At 51.6% G+C, this 19864-nt stretch overlaps 1 protein-coding gene across 1 annotated transcript in view; it reads right to left on the bottom strand.

Annotated features, from left to right (window-relative positions):
* Positions 1–488: 488 nt before the first annotated feature.
* CD247 (CD247 molecule) overlaps positions 489–19864 on the bottom strand; it is a 74717-nt gene continuing 55341 nt past the window's right edge. The window contains exons 2-8 of the mRNA XM_037825436.1: positions 7535–7638; positions 6298–6354; positions 5554–5634; positions 4277–4309; positions 3387–3443; positions 2390–2431; positions 489–1123 (exon numbers count right to left, since the gene is read on the bottom strand). Coding sequence (XP_037681364.1) covers positions 1058–1123; positions 2390–2431; positions 3387–3443; positions 4277–4309; positions 5554–5634; positions 6298–6354; positions 7535–7638 — 440 coding nt within the window. The 3' untranslated portion in view covers positions 489–1057. The remainder of the gene's footprint in view (positions 1124–2389; positions 2432–3386; positions 3444–4276; positions 4310–5553; positions 5635–6297; positions 6355–7534; positions 7639–19864) is intronic.

Raw genomic sequence — 19864 nt, 5'->3', positions numbered from 1 at the left:
TTCGTCCAGTGGTGCCACTGTCCGCTGGGATCTTTATAGGTCCGAGTGGCGCTGGGTCTTCCCTCCAAGCCTTCGCAATGATGGGTTTTTCTTTCACGCAAAGGGTTAAGGTGGACCAAATCCTCAGAAGAGAAGGAGATCTTGCTCCCTTCTCTCAATCCTCCCCACCCACTCCACCCCACTCTTTGTTCCTGCTCTATAATGACACTCTGGGTTTTTTTTTTTAATATACATAGCAATTTGCTTACAATGTGTTTCTCTCTTATAAGATAAGGAGCTGCAGGGGGCATGGACAGCCTTATTCGCCTTTCAGTTCCCCCTTTCAGTTCCCGGAGTTCCTGGCTGGGGATCTCTGTACATGTGGAATGTGTTCTTGATTAGAGAAAGGCCCCTTTCCTGTCAGACTCTTGCTCCTCCCACTCCCTTGTCGACTTTCAGCGCCTACTCCCAGCCACCTCTGGCTTTGCAAACGTGCCCGAGCTCTCCTCCCATACCCACCCACCCCACCCGAACCTTTCACAAGTAGACACAGCGGCCTCTTTGGCCCAATTACAAGTTACCTTGAAGTGGGTGGAAGGCTGACAACAGAAGCCAAGTTTACAGCAAGAGCGAAGCAACGCAAACACCAACAGAGCAGACAGAGCAACAGTTAAGACGAGTGCTAACACTGGGGCGTTCCCTGGGACTATGCAAACAGACTTAACATATCAGCTGTGAGACGGAGTGTGCAAGAGCACTGAGCTGCTGGGACAGGGGCCGGCCTCCAGCCACCAGCACCCCAGAAAGAACTGAAAAGGTGCTGTGTTCACAACCGGCTGCTAGACGGCCATGAGCCTGGAAGATGAGCTCCCTCAAAGAGTTCTGGGACACTATTCTCTGCCCTACAGTTTGGAATTGGCTATGTCCAAATGTGATGACTTGAAGCATCCTAGTCATGCAGAGAGATTCTCTGGTGGGTGAGAAATGTGAGCGATCTGGGTTGCAAATGGTTTATCCTGTGTCTTTAACAATCTGGCGTCCGCTGGTCTGGCCTGTTAGTGGTGAAGTCCCTGTGCTGTTAGCGAGGGGGCAGAGCCTGCATGTGGAGGGCGTCATAGGTGTCCTTGGTGGCCGTGCTGAGCCCCTGATGAAAGCAAATCAGAAAAGGAGAGTGAGCTAGGAGTCCCTGTGCAGGCAAGAGCCCACCGGGGGCCAACAGGCGGCTTCCACAGCCCGGGCCCATCCATGACCTCCCAGCTCCCAGAGGCCGAGAACAATCCCCTCCGCTCACAGTGGAGCAGCCTTGGCTGGGAGGGCTGCTGGGGAGATGGGTTCTGTGCCCTGCTGGGAATGGCCCTGGGGCAACTCCTTTCCACCTAAATTCTCACCCTTCTTCCCGGCTCCCCAAGTGCTGTGCCATGCAGCTCCAGGGCCCAGCATGTCCAACCAAAGAGGAAGGAGAGTCCTCAACCTCAAATCCTGACCTGGGATCAAATGGAAGAGCCCAGGCCTGCTCAGAGAATCTGCTGTCTCCTAACCCCTGGCCCCCCAGGAAGCCTGGGCTGGCTGCTGGGAGAGAGTGGTAGCTCCTTGGCCTTGGCCTCCTCCTTGGCCCTGCTAGGGGAGTCAGACTCTTTATCAGGGAACAACAGGCAAGGCTGGTCCCAGTCTCACTAGAACCCTCCCTCCCTGGTCCAGGGGCCGGGAAGGGGAAGGATCCGCAGCAGCCACACAGGTAAATTCTGGTGGCACTCTTGATGCTTTGGAATCATTTAAATGAGCTCTGAGCAGCCCAGGGGAGCCAAAAGGACAGAAATGAAAAACTGCTGGGGATTATATTCTAGAGAAATAGGTCATGCTTAGTTTATATAATTGTTTGCACTAACTGGCACAAACCAGGTAACCTGACTACAATAGGTTTTCTTTTTAAAGTTGTCATTTTTTTTTGTCATTTTTTTTTTTCTTCAATCTTCCTGCCATTCCTCCCTTTCTTATCAGATCTGAGGCTACAAGGCAGAGGAAGGCTCCTGCAAGGGCCCAGAGTAGTAGACAAAGAGGCATGAAATCACTTGGGTGGTTTCCTTTGACTCTGTCTGTACCTTTGTGGAGACTGCACACCCTCGGGGCAGCTGCCACTTCTATCTGCTGTGCCAAGTAATGCCTGGGAGCTCCCAGCTGCAGCCAAGAAATTGGCTTGAACGGGTGCGTCCTTGCCCTGCCCTAGGGATTGGCAGTGGAGTCATCACCAGCCTGAATGCAGGAGCCAGGGCTTGCTCCAACCAGTCACTGGCAAGAGCTGGTGTCACCAACAAGCAAAAAGTGGGAGCCTTGATCTAGCCCCTTGTCAAATGCACAACCCCAGGAAGGAGGGGCAGCAGCAGACACGAGAGCGGCCACCATCAGCTCTTACCTGGTAAAGGCCATCATGCCCTTTGCCTCTCCGCCGCTGGTTCTTTAGGAGTAAAACAAGAAAAGGTAACAATTCAGGCAGTCATTAGTGGCCTTGCTGCTCAAGGGCCCCTCCTGGAGGATCCCCCAAAAGTCAGAGTGGCTACCTCTCAGCCAGCACCCCTGCCCTGGGAGAAAGGGGGCCTCAGGCCATTGACCAGATCTCACCTCTGCAGAGCAAGGTGGGGTCTGCTCTGACCAGGACAGGGTTTGTTCTGCCCGATCAGATCCTCTGGGACATCACATTCCTAGGATCTGGGCCACACTGAGCTCCAGCTATGTTGGTCCCTGCTTGGAATAAGCTGACCTCTCTGCAGTTTCCAAAATTCTTGGTTACTTATCTCCACTCACTGAGCATGGCGACCACATGGTGGTTATGAGCTCTGGCTGCAGTGTTGGTCCAATTGTGGCTCCCCTATTTACTAGCTCTGTGACCTTGGGGGTGGGGTACTGTGGGAATTAAATGAGGCCATCTTTGTAAAGCTCTGACAGGGTTGACTTCGTGGGCATGTAGCCTGGGCTTAGAAGGGTTTAATCACCGTTTAGAAATTCTCAATCATGATGAGCAGGGAACCAGCATTTTCTTTTGTATAGGCCCACAGTCCAAAGCACTGAACATATATCTGACACACACTAGGCACTCAGTAACTACTGTTATTAATGGTGACACAACTGATCTGCTTTTGCAAAGCTTAGATTGTTTTTAGAATCAAGATTTGGGTTTTAGTCTCAAAAGAGCATCAGCCCTTCCCAGGTAATTTATGTCCTATCAAACTGGGGGAGATCTGGATTAGCCTTTGCTTCTGGCAGCCACTATATGTGCTTTTTGGCATTTGGCCTGAGGAGTGGGTGGGATTGGATGCCTATGGCAGGCATAACTGGTAGTCCATGAGGAATTCCCTTAGAGCAGCTCCCCTCCCACCTCCAATCCTTGGGAATTAATGAACAGCAACACCTACCTCGCCTTTCATCCCAATCTCACTGTAGGCCTCTGCCATCTTGTCTTTCTGCAGTGCCTGGAGAAGAAGAAGGAGTGAAACAGTGATTTCCTTAACTAATACAGAAAACAGTGAGCTCCCCAACAAGAGAAAGCCTCTCAACTCCTAAGTAGGCATAGAGGTGGGAGCTCCTTCCACGCTCAAAGTTCCAAGCCTTATTTACCGAAACATCTCTGCCCACCACCAACCAGCTCCAGCCCAACACCCTCCTCCTCCTCAGCTAGGGAAGTTGAGAAGCTCAGATGAGGCTCAAAAAGACTACATGTGTGGATCTAGCCAAGGACAGGGATGTTGGAAAATGCAAGGGCTCACCCTGGCCCCAGAGTTCTTTATTTGAGCACACGCACTGTGGAGCAACCAATTGCAAAAGGAAAGGAGAGGAAGCTCATCTACAGAAGGCTACAGGGGGTTACTGCCTTCAAGGGTCCCCTTTGTGGCTGATCCCGATCAATGGTCTCAGGTCCACACCCAGGATGGTGAATTTGACCTTTCAACAAGAGGAGCTACTCGGGGGAATACTCCCACCCCCAGGAAAGGATGCCCCTCAGAGGGTGCTGCCGCCTCATTCTGCCCCAGCCTGACCTTGCCTTGCCCCAGGCTGATGGTCCCTGGCAACTCCCGCAGCAGAGTCAAGGGCTGAGGGCAGGTAACTCGCAATTTTCAGCTAAGAGGCCCTTCTATGAGCAGTTGCTGCTACAGGCAACAAGCAGGTGAGACATTATTTGGCCCAGGAAAAGGGAAGGGTCAAGTCCTCAAAGACCACAGAGTGTGGGGAAAAGCCTCCTCCAGAGCCCTCCTTGGGCCTTTCTCTCCAGCTTTCAAAAGTGAAATGTGAGATTTCCTGTACTCACATTGTACAAGCCTTCCTGAGGATTCCTTCTCTGCTAGAAAACAGAAAAGGAATAAAGTAAGAGGTGGAGAAATGGGAATCCAGGCCACAAGCTCTGCTATCAGCCTTTCCTCTCCCACCTCCCGGCAGCCCACCATCTCCCCACAGCCCCCCACATCTCCCCACGACCCCCACGTCTCCCTGTGCCACCAGCCTTCCCAGGCCATTCTTGGACCTCTGGCTGCACCAGGTTAGACACCTCATGACAGTGCACACTCACTGGCACCCACACTTCACATCCCTGCCGGGCCTGCCTGGTGCTAGTCTTGGGGGTGTCTGCTGATGGCCTGTCTGCCCCTTGTAGACACACCCACACACATCACAGATTAGAAGTGGGATTTTTCCTGTTGTCCTGGAATTTGGGTGAAAGGTGACTAGTAGCCCTCATTTGGAGCAGGGTTAGCCACTGCTCGGCAGGTCCTACTGAGAGGTGCCATGCAGAGAATGGCCCACTTTGTCCCCCCTTCCACCCTCTCCTCATCCAGATAAAGAGAGGAGAGGGCAAGAGCTGAGGAGGGAAGATAGGGGTGGGGGTGGAGGTAGGGAGGAGGAAAACGATGGTCTCCCCTGGCCCACCCATTCTTACTCCATCAACAATTCACCCTGCACAAGGCTTGGAGAGCCTGAAGGGGACCTGGATGGACAGGTGGGAACCAAAGACAAGGACCACCAGGCAACGTCAGGCAGTTCCGTCCACCAGGGTCCAAAAGCCTGGGCAGCCGGAGCCCCTGCCCTGGGCTCTACTCTTTGCAGGTGCCTACTCCAGCCTCGCGCAGCTGCTCCCTTCCGGCCGGGGTGAGGAGCCCACGGAGCCCAGAGGACAGAGCACCTGGTGCCCGCACCCAACCCTGCTCTAGGCTGCTGGGACCCAGAAGTCCTTTCCCAGTGGCCGCAGACCCCTTCTTACGCGGACTCCTTTACCAGGGCCATCCTCCTCGGGGCGCACAGTGCCATTGGGTGTGGCACTCAGGGCGGCCGAGGAGCAACTCTTTTGGGGAGAATGAAGGGAGCTTGGACCTGTGTGCAGTCCAGGGTGCCAGGCTTGTGTATTTGAGGCTCCTCGAGATGACGACGAGGAAAGAAGACAAGGGGTCCTCCATTTGTGTCCCCTTGCCCCAGGCCCCACCCACGTCCAGTCTGGCGGCAGGACGTGCACTGCGTGAGGAGTCGCCCTTCCCTGCCCAGACTGAGACACCCCCCGCCCCCCACACACACACGCCCAGAGAGGGATCCCCTTACCTGTTTCCCTCCCATCTCAGGGTCCCGGCCCCGTCTCTTATCCAAAATGTCGTATTCCTCTCTTCGTCCGAGATTGAGCTCCTAAAACAGGAAAGCCTCAGAGAAAGCCCCGCTAGGCTCGGCAGGGAGGAGGGGGCTCAGGAGGGCGGCGCCGGCCGGACCCGGGAGTCAGGTTTCCCCGGGCAGAGCCTCGGTGAAGAAAAGAACCCGGGCGGGAGGGGCGCTAACTCGTGCCCTCTGCATCCCGCATCTGAGAGGCCCGGGGTCCCCAACGGTCACCAAGGGCTTTTCCTACTATACGCTGATCACCTGATATGTAATAACATTCCCAGTAATAAATGAAGCCGAGGATCGGAGAAGGTAATCAATCGACCAAAGTCCCACGGCAAGGAAAGGTGCGACATAGCTCTGCCCACCGCTCGGAAGATCCTAACACATTCATTCTCCACCCACCTCTCGGCTTTGCGAGTTGCTGACTTGGGAGCTCACGAGAGCCAAGCACCATACTAAGTGCTTTGCGTGTATCAAATCATTAAATCATTTAATCTTTGCAGCAACCTGATGGGTACAATCACTGTCCCCATTTTACCGGTTAGAAATTTGAGCCTGAGGAAGTTAAACGCTTTGTCGGGTCACAGAGCCGAGACTGCGAACCTAAAACCTAGACACTTTCCTGAGTTTTCAACAAAGTCCCAATAAAAGACCTGAACTTTCCATGTGGGTCCACCCGAAAGGCCCACTTACGTTATAGAGCTGGTTCTGGCCCTGCTGGTAGACGGGGACGTCTGCGCTCCTGCCGAACTGAAAACGAGAGGAGCAAACTGCGTTACTGCTCGCTGGGTGCGCGGGCAAGCGCTCCAGGCCGGAGGCGGCCCCGGGGAGGGCTTCGCTCGCGTCCTTGACAACAGACAGTTGGTGCCCGCCTGCTAGAGCTGGTGCCTCTTTTCTGAGCTCAGTTGTCCTTTTTTCCTCGCGCTTGTGCACGCTGCCGCAGCTTGCCCTGCAGCATTACCCGCCTCCCGCCGCCAGCGCCTTTGCGTACGCGCAGAAGTGGTTCGCGGGCCGCGACTCTCGGGGCACAAGGGTGTCTCCAGAGCCCCCTCCTCCCAAGGATTCTGAAGGCAATCCCAAGATGGTTGGTGGCCGCACAAGATCCTGCCTCCTATCTTGATCCCTAGGGCAGAGTCTCTACAGGCGGCGCCACGCCGGCCTCTTCCTGCGAACCAGCTGCCTCCCCGTCCGCCGGGCAGCCTCGCGGCTAGCTTAGGGTTCCAGTTACCCGCCCCTCAGCTCACGCTCCCTCAGCCGAGAGAAACCCCGAAGTCTTCCAATTCAGAGCTTTGGAAATCACCTTAGGAATAATCTAAGGCAATGTTATTCAAACTCAAAAAAAAAACAAAAAATCAGAACTCTGTTTTTCAGATAAAATCTTAAGCCAAAGTCCAAAATTCAAAAGAGAAATGGGTTGAGGGTCCTAGTGATGACAGGCCCACCCCAAGCACCCCTTCCAAGAAATCTGGGGTCTGCAAGGCACCTGGGGGAAACCCATGCTCAGGGCCAACCCTCCCATTTACAGTTGGGGAAACCAAGGTTTTGAGAGAAAGGCTGAAGTGCCTTGATCAGCAGATGGACAGCAGGACCAGGCAGAGGCCTCAGGTCCCCTGCCTTCCTGCTCTGAGCTGCCTTTGCTATCTGCAGTACCCCCTGCCCTGGGGCACGCTGATGTCCACACATTTGTACTGCTCCTCAATGAGGCACCCAGCGCCAGGCGCTCCCTTGCACTCTCTCTTGCTTAGTCAGAGCCTCTCCTTCCCAAGATGCAAACACCTCCTCAGCAAGGCCTCTCTGCACTTTAGGCTGCCCACAGACATAGAGCCCCAGACACCACCCAACCTTAAGACTTTCCAAGACCATGGCCCCTCTGAACTTCCACCCTGTGGGGGAGCCCACACCCTCTCCCCAGAGCCCCAGTGGTACCCACCTTCGCTCTCAGAAACAGGGCGGTAACAATGACGCCGTAGAGGAAGAGGATCCCATCCAGCAGGTAGCAGAGTTTGGGGTCCAGCAGGCCAAAGCTCTGTGCCTCTGTGCAAAGAGATGAAGCTTGTCAGCCAGGCCCAGGGTGACAGGAACACGTCCCCACCACCCCAGGTGGCCCCGTGAGCAATTGCGGTCAAGGAAATCATGAAAAGGGGTGGAGCCAACCCTCATGCGCCTTCTGACCACAACCCTCCCATCTCCGTTGACCAGATCCTGGAAAACCCTAGCCTGCCCCAACAGCAGCCCCAGCAACTGGTGGGACCACGAAGCCAGGGAAGTTGGGAAACTAGGTGGGAAGGTGAAACCCTTCACTGGGTGCAGGGCTTCTGCTGGGAGAGATGTGGGCTGTGTGGGATCCCTGTATGAACCACGCGCCCTGGAAGCCTATGTTAGAGGCCCATATCTGGATGAATGGTGCCAACTGGGTGCCTGTTTCCTCGAGGCTGACCCTCAGGGAGAGAGTGAGCCACACCAGGACAGGACGTGGGGGTGGGTAAGGGTAGGGCTCACAGACGTGATAGGTAAATGAGTGGAATCTGAGTGAACTCTCCCTCCATGACTCCCTGCTCTCCCAGTGCCAGGCATCAAAGTAGGGTCTCCCACCCAGGGCAGTGAGCCTCCCTCCCTTGGAACCCGAGGAACCTCATGGGCAACAGACAGAGGTGTCTTTGGTGACCCCCATCTTTCCCCACCTGGTCCAGGCATCTTCTTGCCCACCGGTCCTAGCCTCATGGCCTCAACCTCACCCACCTTCCCCCCACCCCATGCCCACCTCCACACCCGCCATTCCCAGGACACCCCTTGCTCTCCCAGCCTATTTGCCTCTGTGCCTTTATACATGCTGTTCCTTCTTCACAGTCCCTCCCTTGCTCTCCTGCTACGCCATCATCTGGTAAACCTGATGCATCCCACAAATACAGCTCAGAGGTCCCCTCTGTTTAGCTTCTCCCACCCAAAATTTCCAAGGGTCCCCTCATCCTTTGCCATATTCACCACGCTGGTGTTGGGTACAGTGGGGTTGGGGAAAGAGGCACATTAAATACTCTGAACAATAGTTAGCATTTTTATTTGATAGATCACTGCGCTGTGAGTGAGGAGATGCATATTACAGTCATGACTGTATTTCCCACTAGGAAAGAGTGCAGCAGCTCAATCCGTAAAATGGGGTGCAGGACCTATCTCACCACACCAGCCTGGTAACCCCAAGAGCCGTGGTGCCCGGCCTGCTGGGTCTCTCCCGAGGCCGGGGAGCCCTCTGGTGGCGCCTGCAGGCCTAGGTCGGGGCCGGGGAAGGGCAGAGTCTGACTTCGAGCGCCTTCACATCCTTATCAGCTGTGTGACTTTTTACCCTCTTTCAGTTGCCTCTTCTGTTAAACAGGGTGAAAGCTGTAACCGTGTTTACTCTATGCCAGACACTGCTTTAAATGTAATAATGTGCCAGATCCTCCCAACAGCACCATAAGGAAACTGAGGCACAGAGAACGTCCGAATTCCCCAGGACGGAGCCGCGCCGGCGTCTCCCCTCCCTTCCCCCTCGTCTCGCTGGCCCAGCGCGCCCCGCCCTTCCTCAGGGGCCAGCTTTTTGGCTCCACCCACAAACCCTGGCAGCGGGCAATTCAAGGCTGCACCCCGAGGCCTCATCCTCCTGTACCCTTCTGTCCTCCAACCTCTGACTCCTACCCAGATGCAGGACCACGCCCCAGACAGCTTCCCACAGCCCCTGCTCAGAAACCACTGATGACCCAGCCACTCCGAGGAAAGTCCAGACCGCTGCAAGCCAGGCTAAGCTCTGACCAGCCCGGGCCCAGCTCCCACCCCAGCCCCCACACGCAGCCCCATGCTCCTGTGCACACACTCAGTCTTCCCGGAACACACCTAGCCCCGTGCTGCCTGCCTGCCTCGGCTTGAGCCGCTGCCTCTTCCGCCCGCCGCGGCTAGCACCACCAGCACCTGCTGAAATCGGACCCGTGTCTCGCCCACTTAGCCCCCCGGGGGAATTCAAGGCAGTGATGCAGGTGCAAGAGACTGTAGCCCCGAAAGCGCTCTACAAACAGAACATATCAAGAGGACAATGACATTCCCTCCATCGAGGCTGCAAGTGCTTCAGAGCAATGGCTGCACCTTCTTCGTTTCTGCATCTTCTTCCACCCCAATGTCAGCATGCAGGGGACAGGGAAGACTTTCATTAAACATCATGGGATTTTCAAGACTGAATTGCAGTGATGAGGAAGATGCCAGAGCCAGCCCTGGGTTCACCTACCCTCTGGCCCTGAAGCAGCCGCTAGAAGCCCCCACTGTCCCACTGCCCTGGGAGACCAGCCAGCCCCCAGCGAGGGCCACCAAAGCCAGGGCAATTTTTCCTTTTAGGACTGGAGAGAAGGTGTCAGTGGCAATTTACCGATATGTTTGAGATTAAGAAAAAGGGCCAGGGGAAAATCGCTCAGCTGCCTGTCCCATAAAATGAGAGCAGAAACTTACTGGACAGTAAATTTAGAGCAGATAAGAAGAAATATTTCTTTGTGTTGTGCCAAGTCAGTGCAGTTGGTGGGGGGGGGGGGTGTAGAGGGGGCCGGGGAATTGGGTGTCTCCAGAGAGATAAGTAATTGGGACAGGCTTTCTTGCTTGCTTGCTTTTTAAAGAGCGGCATGATTTTTATGACAAGTGTGCTGTGTGTGGTTTGGTGGAGGAGAGGATATTAACCCCAACACACTTCCCTGGGTGCAGACCCTCCTTCTATGCAGCCCAACTGTGCTTGTGCTGGGAGGTATAGGCCTGGGGAAGCAGTTATAGCCCAGTTATAGGCCACACAGCGACTCCAGTCAATTACATAAAAATAAAACATTTACTGGGCATCTGCTCCATGCCAGGGGCTGTTGCAATAGAAGGATCCCTGGATCAGTGTCAGATAGACTTTAGTCCTTCCATTCCACTAACTAGCTGCGTGGTCTTGGACAAGTCAGCTCCCCTCTGTGGGCCTCAGTTTCTCCATCTGTAAAATGGGGGATAATCCTATCTACTGCAAGGGTTGCTGCGAGGACCAAATGAGATAAAAGTCTGGGTAGGTGCATTTGTAAATGGCAGACTTCCATTTCCTCTGTGAGGACGATGGTGTCTAACATTTGGTTAGGGTCTTCCAAGTCCCTACCCTTAGAAGCTTACTGTCTTAGGTCATGAGGCCACACTCAGGGGGACGGGGTTTCCCTTGAACAGCAGGCAGTTCTCAGGATGCAACTGAGGCACACACCACCCCCACTGCCACTTCCTGTTCCCTGTCTCCGCACCTCCCACCCCCAGGACAGGGGCCTGGGCACCTCCTTCCCTGAGCCACTTGTGCCCTTGTCATACTCTGTTCCATCCTATCCCCAAGGGAACCAGCAGCCACTGGCTAGCAGGTGTTTAATGGTGTTATGTGGTGGCTGTTTTCCTACACAACTGGAGAAGCTCTTGGTTTGTGGTTGTTTTTTTAAATTTTTAAAAGAATTTTATTGTGATACCACAAGTATAACATACAGTTTGCCACTTGAACTTTTAATGTGCTGTTCTACATTTTTAAAATACACTTCAGTGGTATTAATTACATTCACAAGGTTATGCTACCATCAGCACCATCCACTGCCAAAACTGTTCCATCACCCCAAACAGAAGCTCTAGACCCACTAAGAATTCCCCGTTCCCCACACACACCCCCTGGTCATCTCTAATCTATTCTCTGTCTCTATGTATTTGCCTCTTCTAGGTATTTCGCATAAGTGGAATTATGCAATGTTTGTCCTTTTGGGTCTGGCTTATTTCACTTAGCATAAGGTTTTCAAGGTTCATCCATGTTGTAGCATGCATCAGAACTTCATTTCTTTTGATGGCTGAGTAATATACCATTGTATGTATATATCATCTTTTGTTTACCCATTCTTGGAAAAGTTGTTTTCATCTCGTGCTTCTCGTGCCCAGCCCCAGATCACAGCACCCAGGAGAACCCCAGAGACAGAGTGAGGCTCTCACACAGACCCTCAATCCTGGCTGCACATTAGAACCGGCCTCTCCACCCCGGGTTCTGGGTGTGGGGGCTTCCAGAGCACGGCCAGGATTGAGACTCAGAGTTAAGCATCACAGGCAGGGGGAAGCTCAGCCTTCCATAGACACAGCCATGCCCTAAGACAAATGCAAATCACACAGTCAAAAGAGAAGAAAAAACATGAAGAAAGCCTCAGTCCTTCCTATACACTGTGATTTTTGTGCACATTACTGAATTCCTCTAAGCTTCCTTTCCTCATCTGTAAAATGGGAATAATAATACCTGCCTCGTGGGGTGGTGGGGAGGATTAAACAAAGTCATTCTTATAGGGTACAGAACCTCACATACAGTACGTGCTCCACAAAGTCAACTGTTTCATTCCCATGAGTTTTACTTGAGCACATGCACAAGCTGGAGCCTTCCTGCCGGGTAGCAGATGCCCAGAGCAGGCCATGGGAGGCAGCAGAGGAGGCTGCAGGAGCAGCCAGTACAGGTCACAATGTCCACCCATTACAGTTCCCACCCATCAGGGCATCTGAAAATGCTGTCGGTCTTGTCAGTGCGAGCGAGCCCCGCCATCTCTACACACCCTTGTGTCATCTTCATAAAAGCCCTGAGTTCAGGAAGTTTTCTGGGACTGGCCATTAGCAGGAAGATTTGGGGTCCCCAGAGGGCAGGCTTGGGGAGACAGCGCCTCTTTTTACAGAATCTGGTCCTCAGTGTTTTCTCTGGGTTAGATTCACGTTACAAGAGCACATTTGAATTTTGTTTTTTATGTGTCCCAGCTAGACTGTGAGCTTCTGAGAACAAGGATTAAGTCCTAATCAGCTGTGTGGCCCAACACAAGGGTTTCCTACACCTTGCTGCACCCAGACCCCGTGGGGGATTGAGGAATCTGGGGTGGGTGGGGTCTCCTCCATTAGTGCCATGGGTAGGGGGAACTACAGAGGACATGCGTAGAATGGCGGCACAGAACAAACTGGTCATAAGCTGCAAACATACACTGTCCCCCAGCTCCCTCTCCTGGGAGCCTCCACCCCCAGCAAATTGTTTTGGAGAAGAGTATCTGCTAACCAGGTTGCATCCAACTAGTAAGCATACTTCTCATTTGAACCCCAATCTATACTTTTAAAATTATTTTTGAGTTTGATTCTCGGTTATTTGGCCCAATTTGTAGGTGACCAGAGGAATAAAATGACTTCACCAACCACAGCTGCAGGTTAGAGGCAGAGCTGGATGTCCTATGAACCCCTCATGTTTGGGTGCAGGGCACGGAGTTCTCACCCACCTCTGAATTCACAGCCCTTGCTGCTTGTCCCCGTTAGCACTTAGTCACAGCAGCTTGTGAACATTTCAAGTCATGTGTCTCCTTCCCAACAAGCCCCAGAGTGCACAAGTCATGCCTTTTGGTTTCACTTGTTTGTATCCCCACCTCTCCCAGTAGTAAGCCACTTAGAAGAGGAAAGAGCACAGGCCTTATATCAGAAGGATGCTAAGATTCAAACTCTGAATCTGCCTCTTTGCATTTGGGGCCAGCTTTTTAAACCTCTCTGAGCTTCAGTCCCCCCATCTGCAAAATGGGTTTGATAGGACTGGTCTCACAGGGTAGTTGGACCAATCAACTGAGAGGACAGTGCGTGGGGAGGTGCCCTGCACTGTGGCATGTGGGTCTTGCCTGGCCCCTTTCCCACGACAGAGGCTCCAGTGGTGCAAGCAGCAGCAGGAGGGGACTAGGCCCTCCCACCTCACCCTTCATGGAGGGATTGTAAGAAAAAACCTGGTCAGGTTCCCCAGCTCAAGGTCAAGATACCCACCCTCAGTTGTCTTTTTGAGGATCAAATCAGATAATGAATATATATATATATATAAAGTACATGGCACACAGCAGGAGCCCAGTAGTGTGCGGACATTCTGAGAACTCCTGGCTTCACAAAATGATAATGGTATCACTTATATTTGCATTCACTGTACAGTTCAGAGAATTCTTTGCCCTTGAATTATCTGGTTTAATCCTTACAACAATCTTGCAGGATGTGAGCAGAATCATTATCGATTATATTTTGCAAACAAGGACCTTGAGGCTCAGAAAGGACAGGTGACTTGCCCAAGGTCAAAGTTCCTGAGTACATCTGACTGCAAAGTCGCTGCTCTGTCAGTTTTATCCCAGTGCCTCTGGCTTTCCTCCTATCCTGAGAGCTTCGCAACGCTTTGAAGAATTTCTTCTGTGGCTCCTCCAGCTCGCGAAAACTGCCTTAATACCTGGGGGAGCAGGGAGCTCGTCACCAACAATCACTGACTCTAATTTTGAGAGTTTTTAAAAGATAACTTAGGTCCTAGTTCTGCCTTCAGAAGCACAGAGAACATGGATTCTCCCTTCCTTTCAAATCCCACCCGTGTCCAGCTTGTCTGCTCCTAGTGGGACACACTTTAGCATCACAGGCAAGAGCAGATACTTTGAAGGCAGTCAGACATCAGTCCAAGACCTGGCTGTGCTACCTAACTAGCTGTGTGACCATGGGATAATCGTACCTACCTCCCAGGGGGTGTGAGGCTTACACAGGATACCTTTGGTACCTGGTAAGTGCCCAATATACAGACACTAATGACATCAGTACTCATCTCAGTGTCAGGATTCAGGTAGGCGTGGCCTGTTCCCCAGCCCCGGGCCCCCCTCGCTTGGCACCCCCAACTCTGGGCCCAGTCCCTTCCCCAGGCCCAGACACAACTGGTGATGATACTGCGGGGTAAAAATTTACAAAACAGGAAGTCACATGTCTTCAGGAAGGCAGTGGCAACAGCTCTGGGGATGCCTGTGCTGGGCAGGGCACTGGGGGTAACAACAGTCCTTGCACTGCAGCAGGAAAGATCCAGGCTAGACACAGAGAATTACCATTAAAAGCACTAGTCGAAGGTTTATTCTGTGCCAGGAACCACATGTGACTCTTCTCATTCAATCTTCACAGTGACTCTAGGAGATACTTTTACCATCTGACTGCGCAGCCAAGGAAACGAGACTCGGAGAGGTTAGAGCCAGTCTGGGTTCTTAATCACCACCTGGTACTGCCCTTGGACAACTTACTGGTCCTCAGGGCTGGGGAGAGGGGTCCCCGGCAGACTTTGGGTCAAACAGTGAAAGCAGGTTATATCCTGACTCTACGACTGGCCTCCTTTCTTTGAGGGGTGAGGAGACTGAGCAACAGGGGTTAACAGGTGCTGTCAAATGGGAGGCTGCCACCCATGTGGCTGGTGTCCTTATAAGCTGACCCCCTGGAGAGACCCTCAGTATCTGGACCTGCAGAGCAAGTCTAAAACTGTGGGGTGCCATGTAATTTATTGGTACTCATTTCCATTTGCCACAGCCTCTTCAGCCTCTCCTCAGTCCTGTATTTCACATATTCATGTTTCATTGTAAAGCTAATCATGTGGTCACAATTACCTATAAATTATATATTCCCAAAGACAAGGATTTCAAGGGAACAGGGAAGAAAGGGAGCTGTTTGATTTCTTAGGAATAACAGGACTAAAGGTGGATATTTCCTTCCTTGTATTTTTCTTTCCATCAATGTTGTTATTGTTTGTGCAATAATCTTCAAATTTCCCTGTGACCCTTTTTCTTTTAAATTTCAAGTAATACAATTCGTGAAAATGCAGAAAAGTAGGAAAAATCGAAATCACCCATAATACCATGTGCAAACACGGCTGCTATTAACATGCTGGCAGAATGCCTTCCATGGTGTGTGTTATTTGTAAATTGTAATCTTTCTGTTTCAAAAATTTTGCAACCTGTTTTGGTCAGTTAATATTATAACTTAACATTACAGTGTAATGTTCACGTTATTTCAATTTTACCGGGTAACCTAATGGTTGCATAATAATCCTTCCTCTATTTATTTAACCACTCCCCCATTCATGAGCATTTGCTTCCAATTTTTCACCACCGTAAATAATTCTGTGAGGAACAGCTTCATTCCTAAGGTTTTTTCCAAATTTAGAATTCAGTAACTAATATTTGTAAAACTGAAAGCTAAGACAAATAGCCAAGAGAAAAATGAGCAAAAGATATAAATAGACAATTCTCAGAGAAGGAAAAATAAATTGCTTATAAACAAATAAAAAGACACTCAATCTCACTCCTAGTCAGGAAAATGCCTGCACAAAATGACGACATGCAAAGGCCCTGTGGTGGGCTCTGCCTGGTGTACCTGCACAGCAAGGAGGCAGGTGTGGTGGCAGCCAGAAAGAGCGAGGGTGCTAGGAGACCACGTTAGAGAGTGGCAAGGGCCAGTGGAAGGACTTTGCCTTTTATTTTGAGTGAGAAGGGAGGCATTTCAGAGTTTTCTCTTTTTGCAATAAGTACACATTATTTTTGTAATTTCAAACATTTTAATAGGAAAAAAAAAATGAAAGCCAATTGGAATAAGTTTGGTTCACAGTGGCGTAGGGTCCCTGGGCTGGCTGGAGATGCCTAGGTGAGCGCGGGAGAAGCCTAAAATCCGGATTACTCGGTGAGGACGCCCAACAGCTCCCAAGGCGCCTCCGTTGTCTGCCTGCCTGCACAGAGTGTAGTAATCTTTGTCTCTTCCTGCCTGCGCCCCATAAACCAAGCTATGGTTTCCACCCAGAAAGTGATTCGATTTCTATCGAAGGGATGCGGATTCATTCATTCTTTTGGTCTTTCATCATTCGTTTACACGTATTGATCACCAAACCTGTTTCTTTCTCCCAAATCCTCCCTTCGGGTTTTTGTGCGGAGGGAGCATATCCCCCGTGAGCACCTGGCAGAGAGCTGCACACACGGTGGGAGCTCAGAGCACGGAGGTGGTCAGAAAGTGCGAAAGACGCGATCTAGCCCCACGGTGGAGCAGGGAGGGGGGAAGTCAACAGAGCAGCCCAAAGAGAGAGACCAGAGAGACGCACAGGGCGCTAAGGCGGCACAGCGCGGGTGGGCGGAGCGGGAGGGAGATGCTGTCCGCAGCAGCGTTTTGGTTCCCTCCACTCATTCCACTTTCCCGGCAGTCTCACAAGGCCAGTGACAAGTCTCTCTTTTTTGCTATGTGACAGACACAGAATAAGAATGAGAGCGAGGAGACTAATTCTTACCTCCTCGATGCCAGCTTAGACAAGTGGCTTCCCCTGGATGACCCCGGAGGCCGACACTATAACAATAATGGTCATACCCAACATTGTTCACACTTTCAGTTTACAAAACCCTTTTATATTCTTGATTTCATTGGATCTTAATAATTGAATGAGGTAAGCTGGCAGATCTTATTTGCACCATACTTTGCGGATGAAGAGACAGAAGGTCCAGGAGGTGAAGTAACTCTCCTACAGTCACACGGAGCATATGTGACAGAGCCTGGACGAGAATTCAGGTCTTGCCAGGACGTTTGTTCTTTCCAACACAGCACACCACCCTCACATTATGTTCTTGAACACTTAGAGCCATTTAAAAGAAATCCACTCTAGATAAAAGCCCCAGGCAAGAATTTTGCCATCGTCTCTCACACAATTTAAGTGATTCTGCAGGTAAACTTGCACAAGTATGCAGAGATACATGTACCAGGTTTATTGCATCATTATCTGCAGGAGCCAAAAAACAACATAAATGTCCACCAATGGGGAACCTGAAAAATAAATGTTGGTCTACCCATATGGAGCAATTCAAAAAAACAAAACAAAACAGATAGTCCTTTATGTGTTATTATGGAAAGAGCTCCAAGATAATTAGATGATAAAAAACAAGCTAGAGAATGCTATGTCAAACATTTGTGTATAAAAAAGAAAAAAACAGATTATGTAGGCTGCATATGTATTCTTAAATGTAGATAAAAACATACCTGGATGGCTACCCACTGGAAAACATTCTGCATGTACCTCTGAGGAGTAGGCAGGGGATGGAAAGATGGGGAGAATTTTACCTGCTTTCCACTTTGCGCCTTTTGGGTTATTTGAAACTCTAACTATGAAAGCATATCATTTTTATAATACTAAATAAACAGAACAACAAAATGAAGTAAATCCTTAAATGAAAGGAGGTATGCACAGAGAAGTTCTCTGCAGGTAGGAAGTGGAGGGACCGGGACTCATCCATTTAGCAAATTACCTTGAACTCCATGTGATTCAGTAAATTTCTGGTGTTATTTTTTTGAGTAATGAAAATGTCCAAAGATTGATTGTGGCGATGAACGCACAACTATATGATGATACCATGAACAAATGATTGTACATTTTGGAGGATTATATGTTATATGAATATATCTCAATAAAATTGCATTAAAAAATTTCTGGTGTCGACATCAGGGTTTGGCAAGACGTCAGATACACAGAAATTTCCACTGTAATAGTATTTTGGAAACAGGATTAAATTTATATCGCGTTCATTGTGAGCACTAATATAAACCATGGACTATAATTGATGGTACAATTATTAAAATGATCTTTCAATTGTAGGACCTTACAATCGTCAATTGTAAAAAATGTACCTACACTAATGCAAGGTGTTAATAATAGGGTGGTATATGAGAACTCTATTTTATGCATGATTTTTCTGTAAACCTAATTTACAACTTCTCTAATTTAAAATATTTTATGTGAACACAAGAACAATTACTGCTGGTCAACAGCGTGACCATTACTGTTGCTACTATTTTACCCAAAGCTGGAGGAACGAGATGCAACACCCCCCACCCTCCACCCCCACCCTGCCCCACTCCCAACAGGAGCACCTGCCGAGGCGGGCAGGTAAGGTGAAATGAAAACTGTTCAGACCCACCCAGTTGCCCCAGCCAGTCCCACTGCACACTGGGATTTGGGCACTCAAGAGGCCAAGAAGCGAGCTTCTGGGCACTGGGAGCTGAGGCTGCCCCCAAGACAGACCCTGAGGCCAAAGGGGGCCAGGGATTGCAACCTGCAGCCTCACCCCTCCTCTGGGAACCTCCCTGGTGACCCCAGGCTGCTGAGGGTACCTCTTGGGGCTCTTGCAGCCCCCACGGCAGAAATCTGCTTATTATCTGCTTGTCTGAGGCCCCCTCCAGCCAGGGGGCTCCCCAAGGCAGAGGCCATGCCTTCTCCACTTTTGTAGCCCCCGGGCATGAGCTTCTCACACTGCAGGACCCCCAGGCTGGGGACCACCAAGCACAGGACGGGGCCGCGTGGAACAGCTTCCACTGCACCGAGCTTCCTTGGAAGTTACAGGGAGGAGATGCTATTTTGATGTTAAAACAGACGCAGATACCTTGAGAGCTCGAGTAAACAATTCACCTGTTTAAGCCTCTGTCTTAGGGTCCTGCATGGAAAAGGGAGTAGCAGTGGCTGGCTCATTGCATGTGCCTGCCCAACAAGGGGCTTCTCTAGAGGCCACTGTCCCCACGCTTTAACCCGAAGCCCTGGGCCACTCCCACTGTCTGACACGGTGTCCCTTGCAGCCTAGCGGCTCCTGCTGTCAAAGCCCATGCGGGGGGACTAAGGTGCCGAGTCCACCAAAAGCCGAGGTGTGCCGGATCCTAGTCCTGAAGTCACGAACCCAAATTTGTGAAGGACAGCCCTCCCCAGCGAGAGAGGAAGCCTGGGGCCCAGGGAAGTGGCCTCACAGCCCTTCCTCCCCACGCAGCCCGTGGGTGGGCTCCCCGTCATCTGTCATCTGTCACGCCACCCCAGCCGCCCTCAGTGCGGTTACAGAGAGCAGCAGCCCCTCCCCTCCGGCCGCCAGCTGTCTCTCTCGCTCGAGGTTTCCTGTCGAGCGCTGCCATCCAGGGCCTGGGTTATCGCCCGTGATCTCCCATCTGAACTGCTCACACACACACACAGGCACTCGCCCCCACTTGCGGTCCCTTTCCCCAGAACCGCACCCACCCCCGGCCCTCGGTGCTACCGACCTGAGAAATCGGGCCCTGGGGTGTGAGTTCTCAAGGGGTGGCATGGACCTGTGGCTGGGCTCTGGGTGCTGGGGTCTGAGGGGCTGTTTCGCAAACGTCAGGAAGCAGGGACGGGGCCTGGTCGCCCGGGCCTGGCCTAGGTTAGAGGAGGTGACCTGAATAAGGCCTGGCTCCGGCTGCCCCAGCGCAAGCCAGCACGTGCACGCGCATTCCAGCACCTGTTCACTCATTCCAGCACAAGCACATGATTTCCAGCATGTCACGCATGTCTAGCACTCACATACCAGCACACACACATTCCAGCACATGCACACACATGTTCAGCGCACACATGTCCACGATCGTCCAGCTGTGAGGATGAGCTGCCGCCTCCCTGATCGGA

The sequence above is a fragment of the Choloepus didactylus genome, chromosome 2 (genome assembly GCF_015220235.1).
Source record: "Choloepus didactylus isolate mChoDid1 chromosome 2, mChoDid1.pri, whole genome shotgun sequence".
Classification (NCBI taxonomy): Eukaryota; Metazoa; Chordata; class Mammalia; order Pilosa; family Megalonychidae; genus Choloepus; species Choloepus didactylus.
Note: the sequence above shows the minus strand (reverse complement) of the source record. Positions and strands in the feature narration are given on the sequence as shown.